General features: G+C 46.4%; 3 protein-coding genes across 9 annotated transcripts in view; all 3 read left to right on the plus strand.

Moving 5' to 3' along the window:
* Nucleotides 1–3,416, plus strand: part of tmtc1 (transmembrane O-mannosyltransferase targeting cadherins 1) — a 59,360-nt gene extending 55,944 nt beyond the window's left edge. For 2 of the 4 annotated variants that reach the window (XM_064319677.1, XM_064319675.1), the window contains exon 19: nt 389–3,416. In XM_064319677.1, coding sequence (XP_064175747.1) covers nt 389–511 — 123 coding nt within the window. In that variant the 3' untranslated portion in view covers nt 512–3,416. The remainder of the gene's footprint in view (nt 1–388) is intronic. The other 2 variants (XR_010327508.1, XR_010327509.1) reach the window with 2 other exon arrangements.
* ovch1 (ovochymase 1) lies at nt 2,033–11,970 on the plus strand. Its single transcript, XM_064319539.1, has 15 exons — nt 2,033–2,092; nt 3,669–3,696; nt 5,035–5,148; nt 5,679–5,744; nt 6,229–6,412; nt 7,409–7,484; nt 7,887–8,076; nt 8,346–8,485; nt 8,848–9,001; nt 9,239–9,283; nt 9,587–9,809; nt 10,030–10,214; nt 10,508–10,606; nt 11,026–11,162; nt 11,643–11,970. The coding sequence occupies exons 1-15, from the start codon at nt 2,033–2,035 to the stop codon at nt 11,802–11,804; spliced, it is 1,863 nt and encodes a 620-aa protein (XP_064175609.1). The 3' UTR covers nt 11,805–11,970.
* Nucleotides 11,971–12,112: 142 nt separating this feature from the next.
* On the plus strand, nt 12,113–17,952 carry LOC135246130 (kxDL motif-containing protein 1-like). Of its 4 annotated transcripts, XM_064319680.1 has the most exons (6): nt 12,113–12,882; nt 13,118–13,177; nt 14,359–14,461; nt 14,770–14,922; nt 15,529–15,575; nt 15,815–17,952. In XM_064319680.1, exons 3-6 carry the CDS (start codon nt 14,367–14,369, stop codon nt 16,051–16,053), a joined length of 534 nt encoding a protein of 177 aa, XP_064175750.1. In that variant the 5' UTR covers nt 12,113–12,882; nt 13,118–13,177; nt 14,359–14,366; the 3' UTR covers nt 16,054–17,952. The 4 variants fall into 4 exon arrangements, with proteins under 4 accessions (XP_064175750.1, XP_064175748.1, XP_064175749.1 ...); XM_064319678.1 differs by lacking the exon at nt 13,118–13,177; XM_064319679.1 differs by lacking the exons at nt 12,113–12,882; nt 13,118–13,177 and adding an exon at nt 13,439–13,639.
* The last annotated feature ends 223 nt before the right edge of the window (nt 17,953–18,175 follow it).

An 18,175-nucleotide genomic window follows, 5' to 3' on the forward strand; every position in this document is an offset into this window, starting at 1 on the left:
GACTCATTCCCCTTGGCAAAGTGAGCTGTTTTCATTGGGCTTCTGGGTGGCCCGTCCTGTTTAAGACAAACTCCAGGCTGTGAATGGGCTCCATGGTCCGCTGTCTCATCCAGATCAGGATCAGGGCATAGTTAGCCGTAGCGTCAGCAGTGACTGACGGCTCAGATCACGTGTTTCAGGGGTGAACACACACACTAGTCGTTTTCTCCTGGGTTGATAGCGGAGGTCGCGGCAATGAGCGAAGCACGCAAATACAGTTGGGTATTCCGAATTGAGAGAAAGAGGGGAAAAGCTTAATGTAAAAATGACTATAAAATACTATTTAAAAATAAATAAATAAATAAAGGCGAGCCGGATGCTGTTTCTGACGGTTTTCCTGTGTTTCCAGGGAGACTACGCTTTGGCTCGGCAGTACTACCAGAGGGCCCTGCAGCTGTCCCCCGGCTCCAAGCTGCTGAAGGAGAACCTGGCGAAACTCGACAGGCTGGAGAAGAGACACAACGGGGCGTAGGGCGGAGGAGAAGAGACGGAACGGAGCGCACGGGGAAGCAGAAGAGAAGAACAGAGCGTAGGGTGGAGGAGAGGAGGCAGAACAGAGCATAGGGTGGAGGAGAAGAGGCAGAACTGAGTGTAGGACGACGTGAGGAGAACAGGTGTGTGGAGTAGGGCAGCTGCCGCAAAGGTGATGTGGCAGGACATGGCGCAGGGGCTGAGGGGTCTAGTGCAGCACACAGGCGCCCCCTGGGGGCCGGCACTGTGCTCTGCGTGTGTATGAGTGTGGGCCAGGGGTGGGGAACGGGCACTGAACCAAAAGGGACCAGATCCTTTCAGAGGGGTTGTAACCAGGCCAGACAATCCCCTTTACCACTCCCACACTGATCAGCTTTAAAACATCAGACAAAAATGTGCTTTTATACAATACCTGTCTTTAATCTTCACCTCATTTAATTCTGCGCACGAAAAATCAAATATGCCATACTTTCATCTCACCTTTACATAACCGTGGTCTTTAAAAAAACAGAGAACTTTGCTGACTAGAGATGTCTCCGTTCCACAAAGGCAGGAGAGAGGCTGTGGTGTGACAGGAGCGCTGTGATCAGGAGCGGTGCGTGTGTGTGAGCTGGTCCGCAGGCCCAGAGGAGAATAGAGCTCACACACACACACACACACACAGGTGAGTGTGACACCCTCCTGTAGCAGAGTCAGGTGCCTTCCTCACACTGTCGAGTGCTATGCGGTCCTGTGGACGAGGGACGTAGATGTCGCACGCAGACCTGTGCGAGCCGGATGCGTTTCTGCTCGCAGGGGTTCCCGCCACAGCGGCCTAGTCCCGCCGTGCCCCTGCGCGGGTGTGGGACAGCGCCCCGTGTCGCCCCAGCGGTCTTTCTGTGAGAGGCACAGCTCATATCTGCAGGTAGTGCGAGTTTAAGGATTCTCTCTTCTGTCCTCACATACATTTCCCCTTAAAGAACATACAGTCAGTGAATTCTGCTCACCACAGATAAGAGAGAACCTATTATTATTATTATTGTTGTTATTATTATTAATAATAATAATAATAATAATAATAATAATAATAATAATAACATTATTAGGAGTATTATTTTACACTTACTTTATATTTTTGTGTTCTTCCAGTTAAGTATGGAAGCTGGACTTTCACATTAAATATTGTGAGTGAAAGTTAAATGTGATCTAGAATCCAGAAAAAAAAACGACCAACGCATTGTAACCATCTTTCGGTGAAAGAAAGTCCACCGGTTTTAATATCTGGGGTTTGGTATTTTGAGAGTAACGGTTCCAGGTGAGCCGCACCTTTAACAACAGGATTCCGGAATGTTGGCACGTCATGTCACCGCACCCGCTGCTCTGACGTTGTAGCGGTGTGGTGATGCTGCTGAAGCTCCCGCTCGGGTCTCCAGGTGCAGTCTGAAGTTTTGTTTTGGTACGGTATGAAATGACGAGCGCTACTTATCCCTCGTTGATTAATCAGGCTGATCATAACATTCTGAATTATGCTGAAATTTCGGAGATGAGCCGGACTGGCTTCATCTCATTGAAGGAGGCGAAATGTAAGCGAGTGCGCGAAAGAGTGAGCGAGTTAGTTAGTTGCTTAGTTACAAACCTGGCCCGTGAGGTGCTTCGCATCTAAAAATCACATTTGTCATCGACAATCAGTAATGGAATGAAAACCGCCCTGAAACGATGGAGGTCTGTGATTCAGAAATCTAGGGTGAAAAACACAATGTCCGTCTGTGCTTATCAAGCAGGTCGTCTTAATGATCAGCCATCTAATACACGTTTACCTTTTAACTTGGGGTGATGGTGGTTGCAATACAGAAGGATTACAGATGCAATTAAAAAGGAATTAGCTGATGGATGGCCTTACTGTACTTCGATTGGAGCACTTATTAATTATGTAAAACAATTGATGGAAATGGTTTAAGACAAACGGCATGGAAAGGGTGACGTTTTTTTGCCTCCCCTACTCCAAGTTTATTTTGAACCATAGCTCAGGCCATTTCATCAGAATGTAACTGGCGAGAAAGGAAAATGTATTTTGTCACAAAATAAAAATTGCGCACCCCTAAAAGCCCCTTTTACTTTAATTGCTGTTAATGTAATGCTTAAAATGATATTCTTAAGACATCATCATGACCGAGCACGTATTTGGTACTGAGTACCCACTGGTACATCTTTTGTTTGGCCGAATCTAAATATTTTCCGTATCTCCTATGCTGAATACCACTTTGAATGTTCTAGAGAAACTAAAAGAGAGTATATGATTGTTACGACCATTTAAATTGTTGAATTGTGCATAATTTATCATAATTTATGGAACTATTGTATCTTTGTTTTAGTAATTATTTTGTATGTGCATGCAAGATTTTGATGAATATCTTAAATATATTATGTAAAATATGTTATTTATTTTATGCAAATGAATGGTTTATTTGTACCCTGAATGTGTGAATGTTTACCTGAAACAAGATTTCTATTAATGTCTTACAATTCAAATTTTCAAATTTCCTGCTTTTAAAAGCTAAATATATTGTACTTTGGCAGAAGGATATATAATTTAGAAGTTGCGCAAAACTTAAAGCTTAGCCAAAGAACTGTAAAAGGAAATATATATTTAATTCCTTGTTCATTATCAGTACTGAATAGTAATTACGTTCAGGTTTTTAAAGATTGACTTTTTCATTTGACAAATATTTGACCCCATACTATATTATGTTTAAACACATCTAGAGAAAGCTGTCAAGAAGGCATGCTTTAAAATATAAGATAGAAGATATATATTGCAATGTCCAAACAGTAAGCTATATCATTTTATTTTTCCACGTTGTAACAAATAAATGTGTGTCTGTTTCATTATTTTGTGTTCGGAATAAAATTATATTTTGGCAGTAAAATGTGTTCATTTTTGGGTGTAGGGGTTTACCTTTTTTGTTTCTCTGGGAAATAAATATTTTAGTGTAAATGTTAAATATCCTTATCTAAAAAGACTTATCACTTTGGATGTCAGATGGCATCAAATGTATTTGTCCATGTTGCGCTAAAAGTGTCCTTTCGATTAGTCTTTCGGTCGTGTCACCTGCTGACACAAGTGCGGCGTGTTTTTTTAAATTTCAATTTTATTGACCTCCGGAATTGATCAGCGGTAGCGTCGCTCTGACCGTCACCAGACAACAGGTGTGGCCCATCAATTTCCCACGGTGTTTTGGGCCGTTGCTCTTTTCTCCTGAAGCCAGAAAGTTACTAGCCTTGTCTTTTAAGCCGTTTGGATGTTCGAGTTCGAGGACAAAATGTTTGTTTCATGGCGTCGGTAAAACATTTATGTTTTTTTTCATAATTGGTTTGGGTCCTCGTGTAAGGATGTTTGCCGTTTTTATTGCGATCTACGGTTTGCTGTGGCAGTGGATCCATCCAGGTAATACAGCCGTATAATTTTAGCCGATTGAAAAATGTTGGGTTATGGCTGAAATTGCAATGGGCTATTTGGCGTAGTTTTGTACCTTGCGGATACAAACAATAACGGCCAAATAACTGATACAATCTTGATACAGTCTGTATAGCAGTCGATACAAGTTTAACGCATTCAAACAATGTAGCTAGCTTGTTAATTGGTTCCACCTGGTTCGATTCGCTTAATAACGAACCTAATAACGGCATTTTGGAAACTACAAACTGACAATTGCGCAATGTTCAATAATATGGTGAATCTGCTTTATGTCCAGATACCACTTATGTGCTTTAAGTTGGGAAAAATTGTGTTAAACCGTTAATGGTACATGCAAAAACGTTTTACTATTATCAATTTACGCTTACTGTGCGTGCATGCCCCTCCAATAAGTGCAGCCTGTATTTGTTCTCAAAATAAATACAATGAAAAAATAGGCTACATATCACATTACATGTGCAATTCGGAGTCTTTCCTTGTGTGAGTCACCAGTTGATCAGCTGATGTGCCTGAAATGATGTTGGGATCAGTGATTCTGCTCTTGGCCTTTTAGTATTGATCCATTGTGCCAATTTCTGTTGTGTGATTACATGCATCTAGGACATTCTTCTTCAGACTCCTCAGAAGTGGAGTTGGTCCCCAGGCGCTGCACTGTGGCTGCCCACTGCTCCTGAGTAACTAAGATGGGTTAAATGCGGAGGACAAATGGGGTTCAATAAAGTATATCTACCTAAAGTGCAGCAGTGACTGCAGTAAAGGATATTTTATACTTGTTCCAGAATCAGCTGTACGTTTAGCATAATAAACTATCCTGGCAAACAATAAGTGTTACAATTTGGAAAAGTGCTGAGAAATGGTGTGTGTTGTGTTTGTAATGCTTTGAGCTCAAGCACGTTGGCTGGTGTGCAGTAGCTGAGTTTAAAACCCTGAGTTTACCGGTTAATAACTGCCACGGTATGTGATGTCAGCCCTGAAGGAAGCCGTTGGAGTCTGATTGGTTTCGTTGGGGACCAGTGTGTTTCTATTGGCTGATTGTATATGAGTGTAAAATGGTGGTGTTCTCTCCCCAGCTGTGGCAGACTCCATCAGCGCCTCTCAGCAGAAGGCAGCGCAGCCTCAGGGTAGCAGCGTAAACGGCAGTGTAGAGATCCTCTCCTGCGAGTCTATCCGTGCCAGTTATGAAGGTAAGAAGGACGAGGCTTCCCTCACTGTGCTGGTGATTATTAGCGTTCAGTATCACGGTTTCCACATTTCAGACTGTCCGTGGTTCCATCAGTGCGATGTGGTCATAGTACCAGTGATCACCTGCAGGCCTGATGGCCCAGGAAGCTTGTTTTTGAAGCTGTTCTTTCAGGGGCTGCTCGGCATTGTGATCACGTTCCTTCATGCTGTGTGTGCATGTCTGTTAAACTCTGACAGTTACAGTTGACACATTCAGCTTCTGGGATTCCCTTATAAGTGAGCTCATCTGCCAGCAGGGGAGCTCTCTGGCTGAGGGCCCCCACCTCAGTGAAACAGTTTACACCGTCATACCAATGCCCATCACAGACAGCAATGCACGGCAGTTTAACACTAGCAATATACAAGCACTTAATCAAAATGGGGCTTGGAAAAAAACATGGGACTACAGTGATGGTTTTAACCGCAAACGCAGCGGAGTGGGAGGGTCCTGAATTTCCCAGCGTGCGGCTTCTGTCCGGCCCTCTTTCCACAGCCCTGGCTGAGCAGAATCCAGACGCAGGGAATGTGTCGTGCGAGTCAATCCGTGCTGTTTATGAAGGTAAGGAGCGTCGCACCACTGGCCGAGTCCCCTCTCGCCCAATACCAGCGTCCACATTCATCAGGCACGTGTGACACGTCTCGTCAAGCGGAGCACAGGTCAATCAGCGCAGTGTAATGAGACCACGCCGCAATCAGAAGGCTAACACACAGCAGCAACAGATTATTTATTTAACTTCCTGGAGGCTAATTTCACGAATGCTCGGTCTGTGAGTCATGACCAGGGCTGTTCTTTAGCCTTTGGGTCACTGGGCACTTTGTGCCTGTGAGCTGGTGTTTGTGCTGTGTGTGCGTGTGCGTGTGCGCGTTTGTGCCTGTGTGCTTGCAGTGCGGAGGGGTGTGTGTGCAGTCCGTTGGGGTCTCTATGTAGTGTGTGTGTGCAGTCTGTTGGGGTCTCTGTATGTAGTGTGTGTGTGTGTGTAGTGTGTGGGGGTATCTATGTAGTGTGTGCGCAGAGGGGAACAGGCCTCTCCCGGCTGTCTCAGGGCTGGCGGGAAAGCGGGCGTCCCTGCTGGACGAGACGGGCAGGACGCGCATCCTGGGAGGCCGCGAGGCGCAGGCCCACTCCTGGCCCTGGCAGGTCACCCTGAAGGTCGTCACCATGCCCGCCTGCGGGGGCGCTGTTCTCACCCCCAGCTGGGTCATCAGCGCCCGGCACTGCTTCCTCAGGTGAGCAGCCCGACCCATCACGCGCAGTGCCTGGAGTTACCGTACGCGGTAAGCGCAGTTATTGAAGTCTGGAGCCTGTCGGATCGCATTTAATGCACGCTCTCACCCCCTCGCTGGGTCCGGGCCAGACCCCGTTTCTGAAGACAAGTTGCATTAAATGCAGGTCGATCATTTATGTGTCACACGTTCCAAAAAAAAAAAAAAAGACTTCCGCGAAAGATGTGCTCATGTATCGTCACTGAAACATTCTCTGGGAGCGTCCTTGCTCCTAGCTGCTCCAAGGAGAATTTAATGGATTGGAATGTCCTCATAGATGCCGGACCTCGATCGATTTTTCGGGTCTGGCAAGGATAAAATGAGATTGGAATGAGCCTGTCTCGTCACACAAGAGTTACTGGATAGGACACCAGAGCAAACTGCTCAGTCCCACCCTCCTTTAGCATTCATTCTGCGCTGTGTCCCCTGCAGCCAAACCAAAGTGAACTAGTGAAAAACAGAGCTAATGCTAAATAGCACCTTATCTTAGCTGAACAGCACCTACATTTTCACCCTCATCAGCGGCATCTCTGTTTCTGCTTTTCCCCTGCACTGTACACTGGAAATTATTTACTCTTCTGACGCATCACATCAACAAATACATTCATAGTCTCTCTTTATTTTACCTCATTCAACAGCCAGAGATCTCACTGAGCTGCTAATTAGTAGAGTCAGGTGTGCCTAATTAGGACTGAAATGGAAACCTGCTGGACAGCAGATCTCCTGGAACAGGGCTGGGCAGCCCTGCATTAGAACAACAGAGTACTTTAATCCCTTTTATGTACAGTTATGAACGTGCTTGTGTGTAAGCCTTGACCTTGCATTGATATTTCAGTTTTTACTTATTAAACTTATCAAAGTCTGTAAAGCCCAGGAAGAAAAGCACTGAAAAAATGATTTTCTTGATAACCATGCAGATTTCTTAAAAGAACGTGTAACTCAGGTCTTTTTAAACTGCAGTTACAGTAATATCCGTCTGTGGAAGGTGATGGCAGGAAAGCATGACCTTCAGAACGAAGAGGAGGCCTGTCAGCAGGTGAGGGATTTTAGCACTGCTGCGGAATGAAGCCTTTTATCTGTGCAGGTTTGACATTGGTTTAACCATGTCTGGGCACACTGCAATATGACATGATTTGAGACTATTAGATTTTCCTTTTTTAAAATTATTATTATTAGCCTTGGTAGTTGTAAAAAAATATATAAAAATAAAAACTCCCCCTCCTTTTTCTGTCACCTTAGGCTTGCTCTGTACATACATGGTACAACAGTACTGTGATATTTGTGTGTGCTTCTGGACTGCGAAAGTCTCTGTACAGATGTGGGGTTTTTAGATTTGAAATGCTGCTGGCTGGTAGTACTCAGGCCATTGCTGGGGGAATCCTTTCTGTGTACAGCAAGCATTTTGCCCCAGTAAGCAGGTCTTCTCCATTGAGTTCAGATATCCAAGATCTCCAAAATCATCCCCCACGAAGACTACAACAGGAGCAAGAAGACCAATGACGTGGTCCTGGTGAAGCTGGAGACGCCCCTGCGTTTCACCGACTGCGTCCGGCCCATCACCATAGTTACCGAGCCCGTGGAGCCCCCTGGGATGTGCACGGTGACAGGCTGGGGCTCGACCACAGAGTGTGCGTATGCCCCCCCCCCCCTCAGCCTGGCCTGCCCTTCAGCATTTCTCTTCCCAGCTTTGATCTTTCACTACTTTCTCTTTTCTCTGCTTTTTGTAGGTTTGCTGGAGTAGATGCATTTATTCATTTAGTCTTTGTCAGGATATATTTATTCTGGAGATGGGGGGGGGCTTATTAACTGGTGTGAGTGGAGGTGTTTTAGGTGCACGGACAGACCCCGTCCTGAGTAAAGTGTGCCCCCTCCACCCCACCCCCTCTCTGCTCCTCAGACGGGCCCCGCATGGCCAGACTGCAGGAGGTCAACGTCACCCTCCTGAGCCACGGCACCTGCAGCCGCCTGTACGGGCCCCGGGTCACCGAGACCATGCTCTGCGCCGGGGACGTGGAGGGCGGGGTGGACGCCTGCCAGGTGGGGTGGGGCGGGGCGCCTCCGCTTGTGCAAAACGGGGGGTTTTCAGCACCTCGTCCGTTACCATGTGACATACCTGTGATCAGCCACCACGATTTGAGCCGAATTCCTCACAGCTACACAAGTAGAGCGGTGTTACCTTGATGAGCACCGCTCGGCACTTTGAGCCATGTAATAAGTCTTAATTCCTGCATTCAAACGTTTGATATTCCACCACAGAGCGGTTAGTGCTTATGTGTCAAGGCAGAATACAGACAGTGCACACACGGGTGGAGCTGGCTGTCCCTGTTGTGTGAAGTGTTTAGGTGGAGTTTTGACTCTGGTTGGTGTTTTTGTTTTTTGTTCTTTGTTTCAACGTGCAGGGGGACTCAGGGGGCCCCCTGTCCTGTTACAGTGGGGACCGATACAAGCTGGCGGGCATAGTGAGCTGGGGGGTGGGGTGTGGGCGTCCCGGAAAGCCGGGGGTCTACACCAACCTGCAGCACTATGCCAGCTGGGTCGAGTCCACCATCAAGGGTAAGAGACGGCTTTTTTGCTCCCGTTGTTTTTTTTTTTTTTTTTCTACTTAAAATGAGTAAAATGCCTTGGGTGGGAACCCGTGTGGTTTCACTGAAGAAGCAGAACAGAAGCGCACGTCCTCGCTTGCACAGCAATTGCAGACAATTGTGTTCTCAGTTGCAGAAAGCGTGACTGGGGCGATATGAGCGCCGTTGTTTTGGAGCGTTTGCTTTAAATGCCTTTCTCTCTCCACAGCTGAGGCCTCACCTGGGCCTGATGAGTCCAGTGACAGGATGGCAGGTAGGAGCGGGAGAAACAAAACTGTGCCTCCCCTGATAACAATCAGACAATCAAACGATGTAGTTCTCAGCACATTGCGTATTAAATGTGTCCTGCTTCAAGGTCGCTAGGAACTTTGCCTCAACTGCCTTGAAACGCTTTAAAGTTTTTAGGATTCAAGCAGAAAAAAATTTCAGTTGTGCGTGGGCCCTGTGGTCTGCTATTGGCCGACGCCGGGGTGACGCACGACCTCAGCTTACACGCTAGCGCTGGCGTTGCTCGGACACAGCCGCTGACTGACTGGCGCCCTCTCCTGGCCTGCAGATGTGTGCGGGCTGGCGGCGGTGCCCCCGTGGGGGCTGAGCGCAGACTGTGCGCGGGTGCGGCGGGTGGAGGGGGAGGCGCGGGTGGAGCCCGTGTCGGAGGCGAGCGCTCACTCCTGGCCCTGGCAGGTCAGCCTGCAGGCCGAGGGCCGGCACTGCTGCAGCGGCAGCCTCGTCCGCCGCCGCTGGGTCCTAGCGTCCAGCCACTGCCACTGCAGGGCCGGGTGAGTGTGCGTGTGCCCCTCATACACTCCTCCTCCTGCCATACTCACTCCTTCCTCGCTCCTTAACCCTCATGTACACTCCTCTCTCTGCCACGCTCACTCCTGGTCCTGGATTCCTGCTGTGCTGTAGGTTTTCGTTTCAACCCTAATTTGGCACACCTGATTCTACTGATTAGCATTAAAGAGCTCTCCGGCTGTGTAATGAGGCGAGCTTTGTTAGGGTTGGTCATGCGTCTCTCTGCAGTGGGAAGGTGGACTCGGTGCTGCTCGGGGCTCACAGACTCTGGCTCAGCACCTCCCAGGCCTTCGGGATCCAGGCCATCAACACCTCCCACGCCAATCAAACGGGGGCCCCGCCCTCCAGCGACCTCATGCTGATCAGGATCCAGGGAGCAGTCGAATTCGGTACGGAGCTGCTTCTCATCTTAGGCACTGATCTTGGGTTTCCCAAACTCACTTCTCCCGACTGCCATTATGCTGATTTTTGTTCCATAGGAAGTGATTTTTTAAATGTTTTTATTTTTTTTAAAATTTAAATCAGGATCTTAGCATTGTTCAATAGTCTTACCTCCTTATCTGGATTCAGACCAATGCATGTAAAATTCCTGCATTTTATGATATGTTTGTTAATATCAAATATTGACTAAACTGACCCTGGGACACTATTGCTTTAAATCTTCTCCTTGTACCTTTGCCAGGACTGACCATTACCCCAGTCTGCTTACCGGACCAGGGCAGCAAGCTGGATGAGAGCTGGTCCTGTGTGACCACTGGCTGGGAAATGGGAACATTTTCCGGTAAGTTCTAACAAATTTAGTGAGCCTTCTGGACCTTCTGAAATCCAGTGCCCCAGCACTGCGATGGCGGCGCGTTGTAGGAGGGGCTATCCCTCTGAGTTGCTAAATCAAGATCCTGACACGTTGTGGTCTTTAAGGACACCTATGGAACAAAAAAGTAGGGGCTCTATCCTCAGTGTTCCGATCAATTTCACATTCCCAACTGCCATCTTCGTTTTGCCGAGTTGCTCTCTACGGCTGTTCCCCTAATCTCCCTCCCTTCATCTGGCTGCCGGTCCCACTGCAGGCCCCACACACTTTAATTCCCTGCGCTATCGCTGTAACACTAATGTTTGTTTATGTCTTTGACCTCTAACTGGCTGGCTGTGTTCAGGCACTCTGATGCATTACTGAGCAGCAGCTGTGTCTCCTTAACGCAGCGTTCATCAGCCCAAACGTCCTGCACCAGGCCCGGCTGCAGCTGCTCAATGCGAGCGCGTGCGAGAGCAGGTGGGGGGAGGAGTTCTCTGACGAGGTTCACCTCTGCGCAGATGCTGCTGGATCCGTGGGCTGCATGGTATGTTCCGCACAGATGCCCCCCACCCCCCCACACACACACCAAGCACCAAACACAGCTACTGTGTTCCAAATTACAACCTTTTCTGTTCCCTGGACCTTACTCGGTGCTCAGTGCAGTTTGCTTTGAGAAAGCACATTAAAATCTGATGTAATGATTGCAAAAAAATAAGTATTTGGCATAAACTGCACAAACCAGTGTAGCATGAATTCATCATTTTTATAAGGTACATGGTGCACCTTTGTATTTGACTTGGTGGAGCCTTACTAATAGCATTTCGAATAAACTCCGCATTCAAAAACTTCCTCATCACACACTTGTGCCACAGCCTGTCACGTTTCTGTGTGACCACCTGGAAGGAGTGTTTCAGGTAACAATGTCAGTAATAACGGCTGTCAGCAGTGTGTCACCACTCACGTCATCCTCCGTCTCTCTCTGACCCCGCCTCCCCCCCCCACCCTCGAAACCCCGCCCCCGCAGGGGAATGCCGGAGGCCCCCTGCTGTGCAGCAGCGGCGGTGTGTATTACCTCTTTGGCCTGATGACCCGGAGCGGCAGCCAGTGTGACGCCAGCAGCCCCGCGGTTTTCACCCGGGTGTCGGCCTTCCGCCCGTGGATAACGCAGATCACTGGGGAGAGCTGAGAGCCACGCCGTGCTGATTTGTACTGCTCAGGAACAATGCTGTTTACGGAGCTGCCAGTAAAACCTTAATGTCGCTCTAATCGCTGCGCCGACAGGGCTGCCTCTGTGCTAAAACTAAAGGATGGGAATGTGGGCTCATGCATTTAAATAAAATCCAGGAACAATATTTTTGACATCATTTTGAACATCCTTGACAGAGAAGGGGGGCGGGGGTATTCCTTGTATCCTGGCCCAATTGCCCCATCTGGCTACTCTCTGTCAGTCCATGTTACACCACAGCATAGTTGGTTAAATTCTTCTGGTGCAAAATGGCTACCGTGCATTTCCCAGGTGAGTGCTTCTCAGTGGTGGTGGGTTGAGGTGAGTTCCTCCTTCACTGTGAACCACTTTAAAGATTGTGAGATGACCCCTGTTGAATTAACGCAATCCGTTATTATACAATGAACAAGGTGAGTAGTCGCACGTGCCTGTCTTTCTTTATATTGACAAATGTACTTCAGCTGAGTGCACCTGAACTTGCTTAGAGTTTGGAATTGAGGCCACCTTTGAAAGCCAGGTTTCTGCCAAAACTGGCGTTGCGTCTATAGCTTCCAGATCAAGTGCAACCGATACAGCAGCTTTTAGGTCATCATTACGGGCCTTAGTGTTCTGGATGAATTCCTCATCAGGCCAATTCCTCCACTGGGTATAGAAGTACTGGCCTCAGCTGATATGTGCATGTGGTGAGTTTTCTGCCGAGAAATGGCCATCAGGTGGGTGTGATTTTGGTAATTTGAGGTACGTTACTTTCTCCTTCGTCACAGCAAAGCTTTTTGAGTACCATGAAAGGCAATGGAAGATTCTATATTAATCCAACATTATTTTTATCTAGACTTGTAGTCGCATTGCGTTTCTCGTGTGTTTTGTGGCGTTATGCTCCCTCCTCTGTTCCGTCTCCTCAGGGCCTCACTGACTTTGGATGGGACGGGGTTTGGTACAGCCCCAGAACTGCTCCACACTGATTTAAGAATGGCGGGTCCCATGGCGGGTTTTGTGCATAAATGGAATGTGAACATTCACCGTCGCATGTGTGGCAATGGTAAGTGAAGTGATATGTGCTCGTTAAAGCTTTTATCTTTTAATTGTGGTTAGCTGTTTTGACTGTTAGTCATAGTCAGTCGTAGCTCCAGAGCTCAAAATGGAGGATACGGAAACCTTCATTTTAAACGGTCATTACTGTCAACCTGTTTCATTGTAGTGTTGATTAAGTAGCTGATTTTATTTTTTTATTTTTTATTTTGCATTATTTTTCCTTACCATCATGTTTCATAAAGCCTGGCCAATGTGTGGTTACCGGCGGGTATCGAGCCAATTGCAACCCACTTACTGAAAAGGTCAGGACATCTGCACAGTACCACAATAAATTTAAATAATTTCCTTTGGCAGGAGAGCAGCACATAGATGCTCCCAAACTATAATCTAATCAATTATGGTAGTGATACAAAATGGTCTGCTATACTGATGAAATCTATTGAAGTTGGGAAACGTCTTCAATTACAAGAGCGTGTTGTGATGGTATGTTCTGATACTTTTACTTTTATTCCAGTAGCAAAAGCTAATAAGAGGAGCAATTCCGGCTTTTACTTAGGAGGTTTTCGCCCTTTTCGCCACCGGAAGTCGATTCCTTATTGCGGGTTCACAGTAACACTCGCTAGCTGGTTAGCGATAAACATTTTAAAATTGCGACGCTTTATTTCGCGAAATCATTACAGTCACGTTTGCAAAACGTTAACGTTGTCGTCGTAGTAATAAGTTAGCCATCGCACTTTTATGTTTGACGTTCGTTAGCTGCTATTGTAAGTATAAAGTTGACTTGTGTTGCTACCGGCAAACCGATGTAAACATTTACTACGTCGGATGCTGACTTCATCGCGATCTTAATAGTGTCGAAAACTAATTTGTCATTTTTTAAAACGATGAACGCTAGCTTCACCTCACGTTGTAGAATGGTTTGATCAAGCAAGTGCATTAATTCTGTCGAATAGAAATTAATAAGGGACGATTGATGTAACCCCATCGAACTTGACAGTGATCCCTGGTGTCAATAGCGGCCAGATTTCTGTTCCTCTGCCATTCTTAGATACAGTTCGATTGGTAACCTTTTTGTATTATTTCAAAATGTGTTCCCTAATGTGTTGAGGCTAGATAAGGACAATGTGTAAATGCTCCATACATATGTGCTAGCATTTAATTGTAATTGTAAATGTTAAAATTATTTGTATGCTGATTTTGCATATTGGAGTAGGCACAATCCTAAATACTGATGTGAAGCTGCTCCTCAGTCTCAAGATTCAACTGCCACATCCTTTTCTAAAAGCATAAAAGAAAGACTCGGTGGATATAAAACCAGTTCTATTGATCTGTCATTACTTTGGTGTATATATGACCATATTGAGACATTTTGAATATGGCAGAAGAATAGTCATTTTAAAGTGGGGTCTGGTATGCAAGCAATGTGTGTTACTGTATGGTCAGTATTATGCTCTAATCAGTGTGTGTGTTCTTGCTTTTTCAGTCTGTGCCATGGAGCCCACTGCTTCTGGAATGTTCTGTGACAGAATGCTCAGTATGGTCAATTCCGAGGATGTGAATGCAATCATCCAAGCTCAGAGACACATGTGAGTGACTGAAAGTAATGCTGTGTTGAGTGGTGGCATAAGTACACTATTGCAGTGCATCTACACAAAATAGTATGTTTGAGGTATGTCTACCCATAATGAATAGGATCACGTTGCTTTTCTTCTATGGGTATTAATACATTAGGGAATTACTGATTTGAAGAACAATAATCCTGTGCCATAATTGACAATGAAATATGGGTTTGTCTCCCACTTGACATTTTTTAAATGAGTAGTATTATGAATATTATGTTTAAAATGCACAACCTTGAAGTTATGAATTAATGGTTTGTCTGCGCTGCCGTCAGGCTGGACCGCTTTGAGAAGACGAACGAGATGCTCCTGAACTTTAATGGCCTCTCCAACGTGCGGCTCCAGCAGATGAACGAGCGCTTCCTGCACCACACGCGCACACTGGTGGAGATGAAGAAGGACCTGGACAGCGTCTTCAGGAGAATCAGGTGCTGCCCCCTGCGGGACACAGACAGCTCTGCATCCTCTGGTCTTTTTCACCTTGTTTTGTACCTCATAACCCTGCCCAAGTCTGGCCCTCAATCCACCTCCTGCTGTAGGATTTCAGACAGCTGTCACCCTCTTGATTGCAGCTTGAATGTCTCCTGTGGATTTTTTTTAATTGACTTGGTTTTGCAATTCTATATTATAATGTATATTTTTGGCTGATAAACCAATAACACAACCAGAGGACATGTCTGTCAAGAAGGTATTGACCCTCTGTAGCTCAATTTCTTTCTTTTTTTTCATATAGTGTGAACAGGGCATTGCAGTTCAGTACTGCGCTGCAGGGAGATGAATATTGTTGAGCTATGCAGTTATGTCATATTTAGATGTAAAGTCCAAACGGTTCATAGATCAAACTACTTTCTTTAAGGAACTCGTTGTGCAAAGAAGAAACCTAAACATCAAAAATAGACACGCATCAGTGAAATTTTATAAAACATTTTATGAAAAAGATTTGTACATCTTCCAGCAATGAGTCTGCTAGGACTGTTATAACGATATTAACAAAAAGGATATATACGTGTCCATGTTATTTTCATGCACTACAGGACTCTGAAAAGCAAGATTGCAAAGCAGTATCCAGATGCTTTCAGCAGTAAGTGGTGCTTTTTTTGTTATTTGTTTATGTTGATTATCTTGTGAGGACAAAACCAGGGAAACTCATACATTGCTAACATTCAGGAAGTGCAGTACCCCCCCAGAAACCTAATGTTACCCCCTGGATCTGTCAGTAGTGAGTAAGTAGAGCGGATGGAAGGAACCCAGGAGCTGACTATCTGGGTTTTACGGAGAGTCTGTGATCGCTCCCTCTTTGTGTGGCTCTCGTCTACACAGACGTCCACGAATCTCCCGTCCTGGAGGACGAGGACGACGAGTTCGACCCCGTCCCGCCCAGCGCGGCCACCACGACCGCCACCTCGGAGCAGAGCACCGAGTCGTGCGACTCCAGCCCCGACGTCGTCTCCCCCGCCGCCAGCCGCTGCTCGGAGGAGCCCTCCCAGGAGCAGCCGGACACGCCCACCTCGGACGGCCCGTGTGGCGGGGCGGTGCTGCAGGATGAGGGCCCCGACTAGGCCCCCGACTCGGGTTGTGTGGAGGGGCGGGACTTAACCTGCTGCTCTGTATGACTGATGCTCCGATTGGCTGTTTTTTGTTTTTTTTTGCCTTTTTTTTGTTCTGCACTCTTTAAGCCATTCAGCACTAACTGCCGCAAGAAGAAAATACTTGAATTTTCCTTGTATGTTAATTTAATCCTTACAAATGCAATGCCAAAACTGCTATTAGTGTTCTATTTACAGTTGGCAGCTTTTTAATACTTTTGTCTCAGTTGTATTTTCCATTTCTGGAGCTGGGGGAAAAATAGGTAGCCCATTGTACCTTTATGGGATTATGTTTTTAAAGGGTAAATCTGTTGGCGACCTACATTTCTCCATTTAATTTTTCATTCCCCATGAGAGGTCATGGTTGGTATTTGTTTTTATCTAGCATTTTGAATCTATCCGTTTCCCAGATGGCTGCATCCTGTACAGCTTAGAGAGCAGAGTTTTTACACTATGGTTCCTGCAGTTGGATGTATGTGGTAGCAATTCTGGTGACAGTACTTTACTCTACAGAATGACAACAGCGCCCCCTCTGGGCCTGATATGACACTGCCACTCATAGGAATCTGTTGCTTCATTATTGATGCTCAACAGAAAATTATGGTACTCATGTTTTGACCCCAAAGACACAATGTGAACAGTTAGATTTATTTCTCTTTTTGATCTGTTTTTTTTTAAAACAAGTTCATGTAGCTTGTGTGTGAAAAAGTGTTTTAGATGGAAGTGTTTGGTTCTAGATTTACTTGTAATTGTAAATTTTAAACAGTGACTTGGGGAGATTTAAAGAAAATGACGTTTATTCAGATATTGAGCTTCAGTACACGCTGATGGCAGTAATGGAGACAGGGAAGCCTCCCGTGGATCACCAGCAAGTGGCACAGTGACCTCTGACCCCTGGCTGCTGAACTCCGCTGTGCCCTGAATGATGGGTAATCCAGGTAACGTGATGGAGTGCAGTTGCCTCTCCTCAGATTTCTGTGCTACCGAATACCCTAGAAAAGTGGTGGGGAAATACATTGTTGTAATGGAGCTCTCTGCCTGTACATGTACTTTATGAACAGTAAATATGACCACGTGATTAATGCCTGTATTAAACTAATTTTACAAATCCAGTAAATTATTAAATATGCTAAAACTATTGACTAGCATTGACAGAATCATTACAAAGCCATGACTGATTTTTGTTGATCTTAAGGTTAATGTTGTAACACAGTTTGTAGGTCACAGCTGAAGGGGGAGGGAGGGAGTGGCCAGTTTGGTTTTACGCTGGGGCCCAGGCCCCATAATCTCATTCAGTGGCACTGGTTGCGCCAGCCAATGAGAACCGCCCCCTCTGACGAGTTGGTTGAATCTTCTGGCGAGGTTCGAGGGGAGAGTGGAAGTCTAATAGTTGTTTTTCAGTGGGTGGAAGGAAAAGGAAAATTTCCCCGCGGGCCTGTTGTCTTGCACACCTCGCCTCTGGTTTGGGGGGGGCTGACAGGATCTCTTGGGAACGGCAGGTGAGGTCTGGACCTGCAAAGCACCTGCAATTAGCCCGTGCCCGGGCTCCAGCACGCTGCTGATTGGCTCCCTGGTGGATTGGAGCCGGAGCTGAGGAGAGCTTCCAGCAGCGCCGCTCCTCACTGCAGCAGCTCCTCCCACGATCACGCCTGTCTGCCCAAGGCCCGATGCACTCTGGGACAGGAAGTGGGCTCCGCCGCTGCGCCGGTTCTGCACCGTACGTAAAATGCAGTACGTGGGATGTACTGTGTTTTATTTCTCACGGTTGCTGTTTTGATCAGGGTCTCCCTCAGCAAAGAGAAACTGTGCTGTATCGAGGTCTTCCCCTTCAGATGAGGCATTTAAAATAAAATACATTTTTTTTAAAACTGACTTGTTACTGAAGGTCCCGTGGTTTTCGGTGTCCTGGTCAAATTCCCACAAAAGCTGGCTCTCTACATCTGTCAGCCCCCTACATTGATGTGGCCAGACAGTCCTTTGTGTTTCCTGCAATCTGTGATTCCTCTAGGTTGTATTGAAATTATTTCAATAACTCGGTAATTAATAGGCGTGTCAAAAACCAGAATTCCCTATTCAGAAATGCCCCCCTCCCCCT

The sequence above is a fragment of the Anguilla rostrata genome, chromosome 19 (assembly GCF_018555375.3).
Source record: "Anguilla rostrata isolate EN2019 chromosome 19, ASM1855537v3, whole genome shotgun sequence".
Classification (NCBI taxonomy): Eukaryota; Metazoa; Chordata; class Actinopteri; order Anguilliformes; family Anguillidae; genus Anguilla; species Anguilla rostrata.

Bases quoted from the DNA above. Each gene is read 5' to 3' on its own strand.
- ovch1 (XM_064319539.1), top strand. From the start codon at position 2,033: ATGAGCCGGACTGGCTTCATCTCATTGAAGGAGGCGAAATGTAAGCGA. The intron at 3,697-5,034 runs GTGTGGCCCATC...TTCTCTCCCCAG, and splicing joins TGACCGTCACCAGACAACAG to CTGTGGCAGACTCCATCAGC. The intron at 6,413-7,408 runs GTGAGCAGCCCG...TTTAAACTGCAG, and splicing joins GCCCGGCACTGCTTCCTCAG to TTACAGTAATATCCGTCTGT.
- LOC135246130 (XM_064319678.1), top strand. From the start codon at position 12,717: ATGCTCCCTCCTCTGTTCCGTCTCCTCAGGGCCTCACTGACTTTGGAT. The intron at 14,462-14,769 runs GTGAGTGACTGA...CGCTGCCGTCAG, and splicing joins ATCCAAGCTCAGAGACACAT to GCTGGACCGCTTTGAGAAGA. The intron at 15,576-15,814 runs GTAAGTGGTGCT...TCGTCTACACAG, and splicing joins GTATCCAGATGCTTTCAGCA to ACGTCCACGAATCTCCCGTC.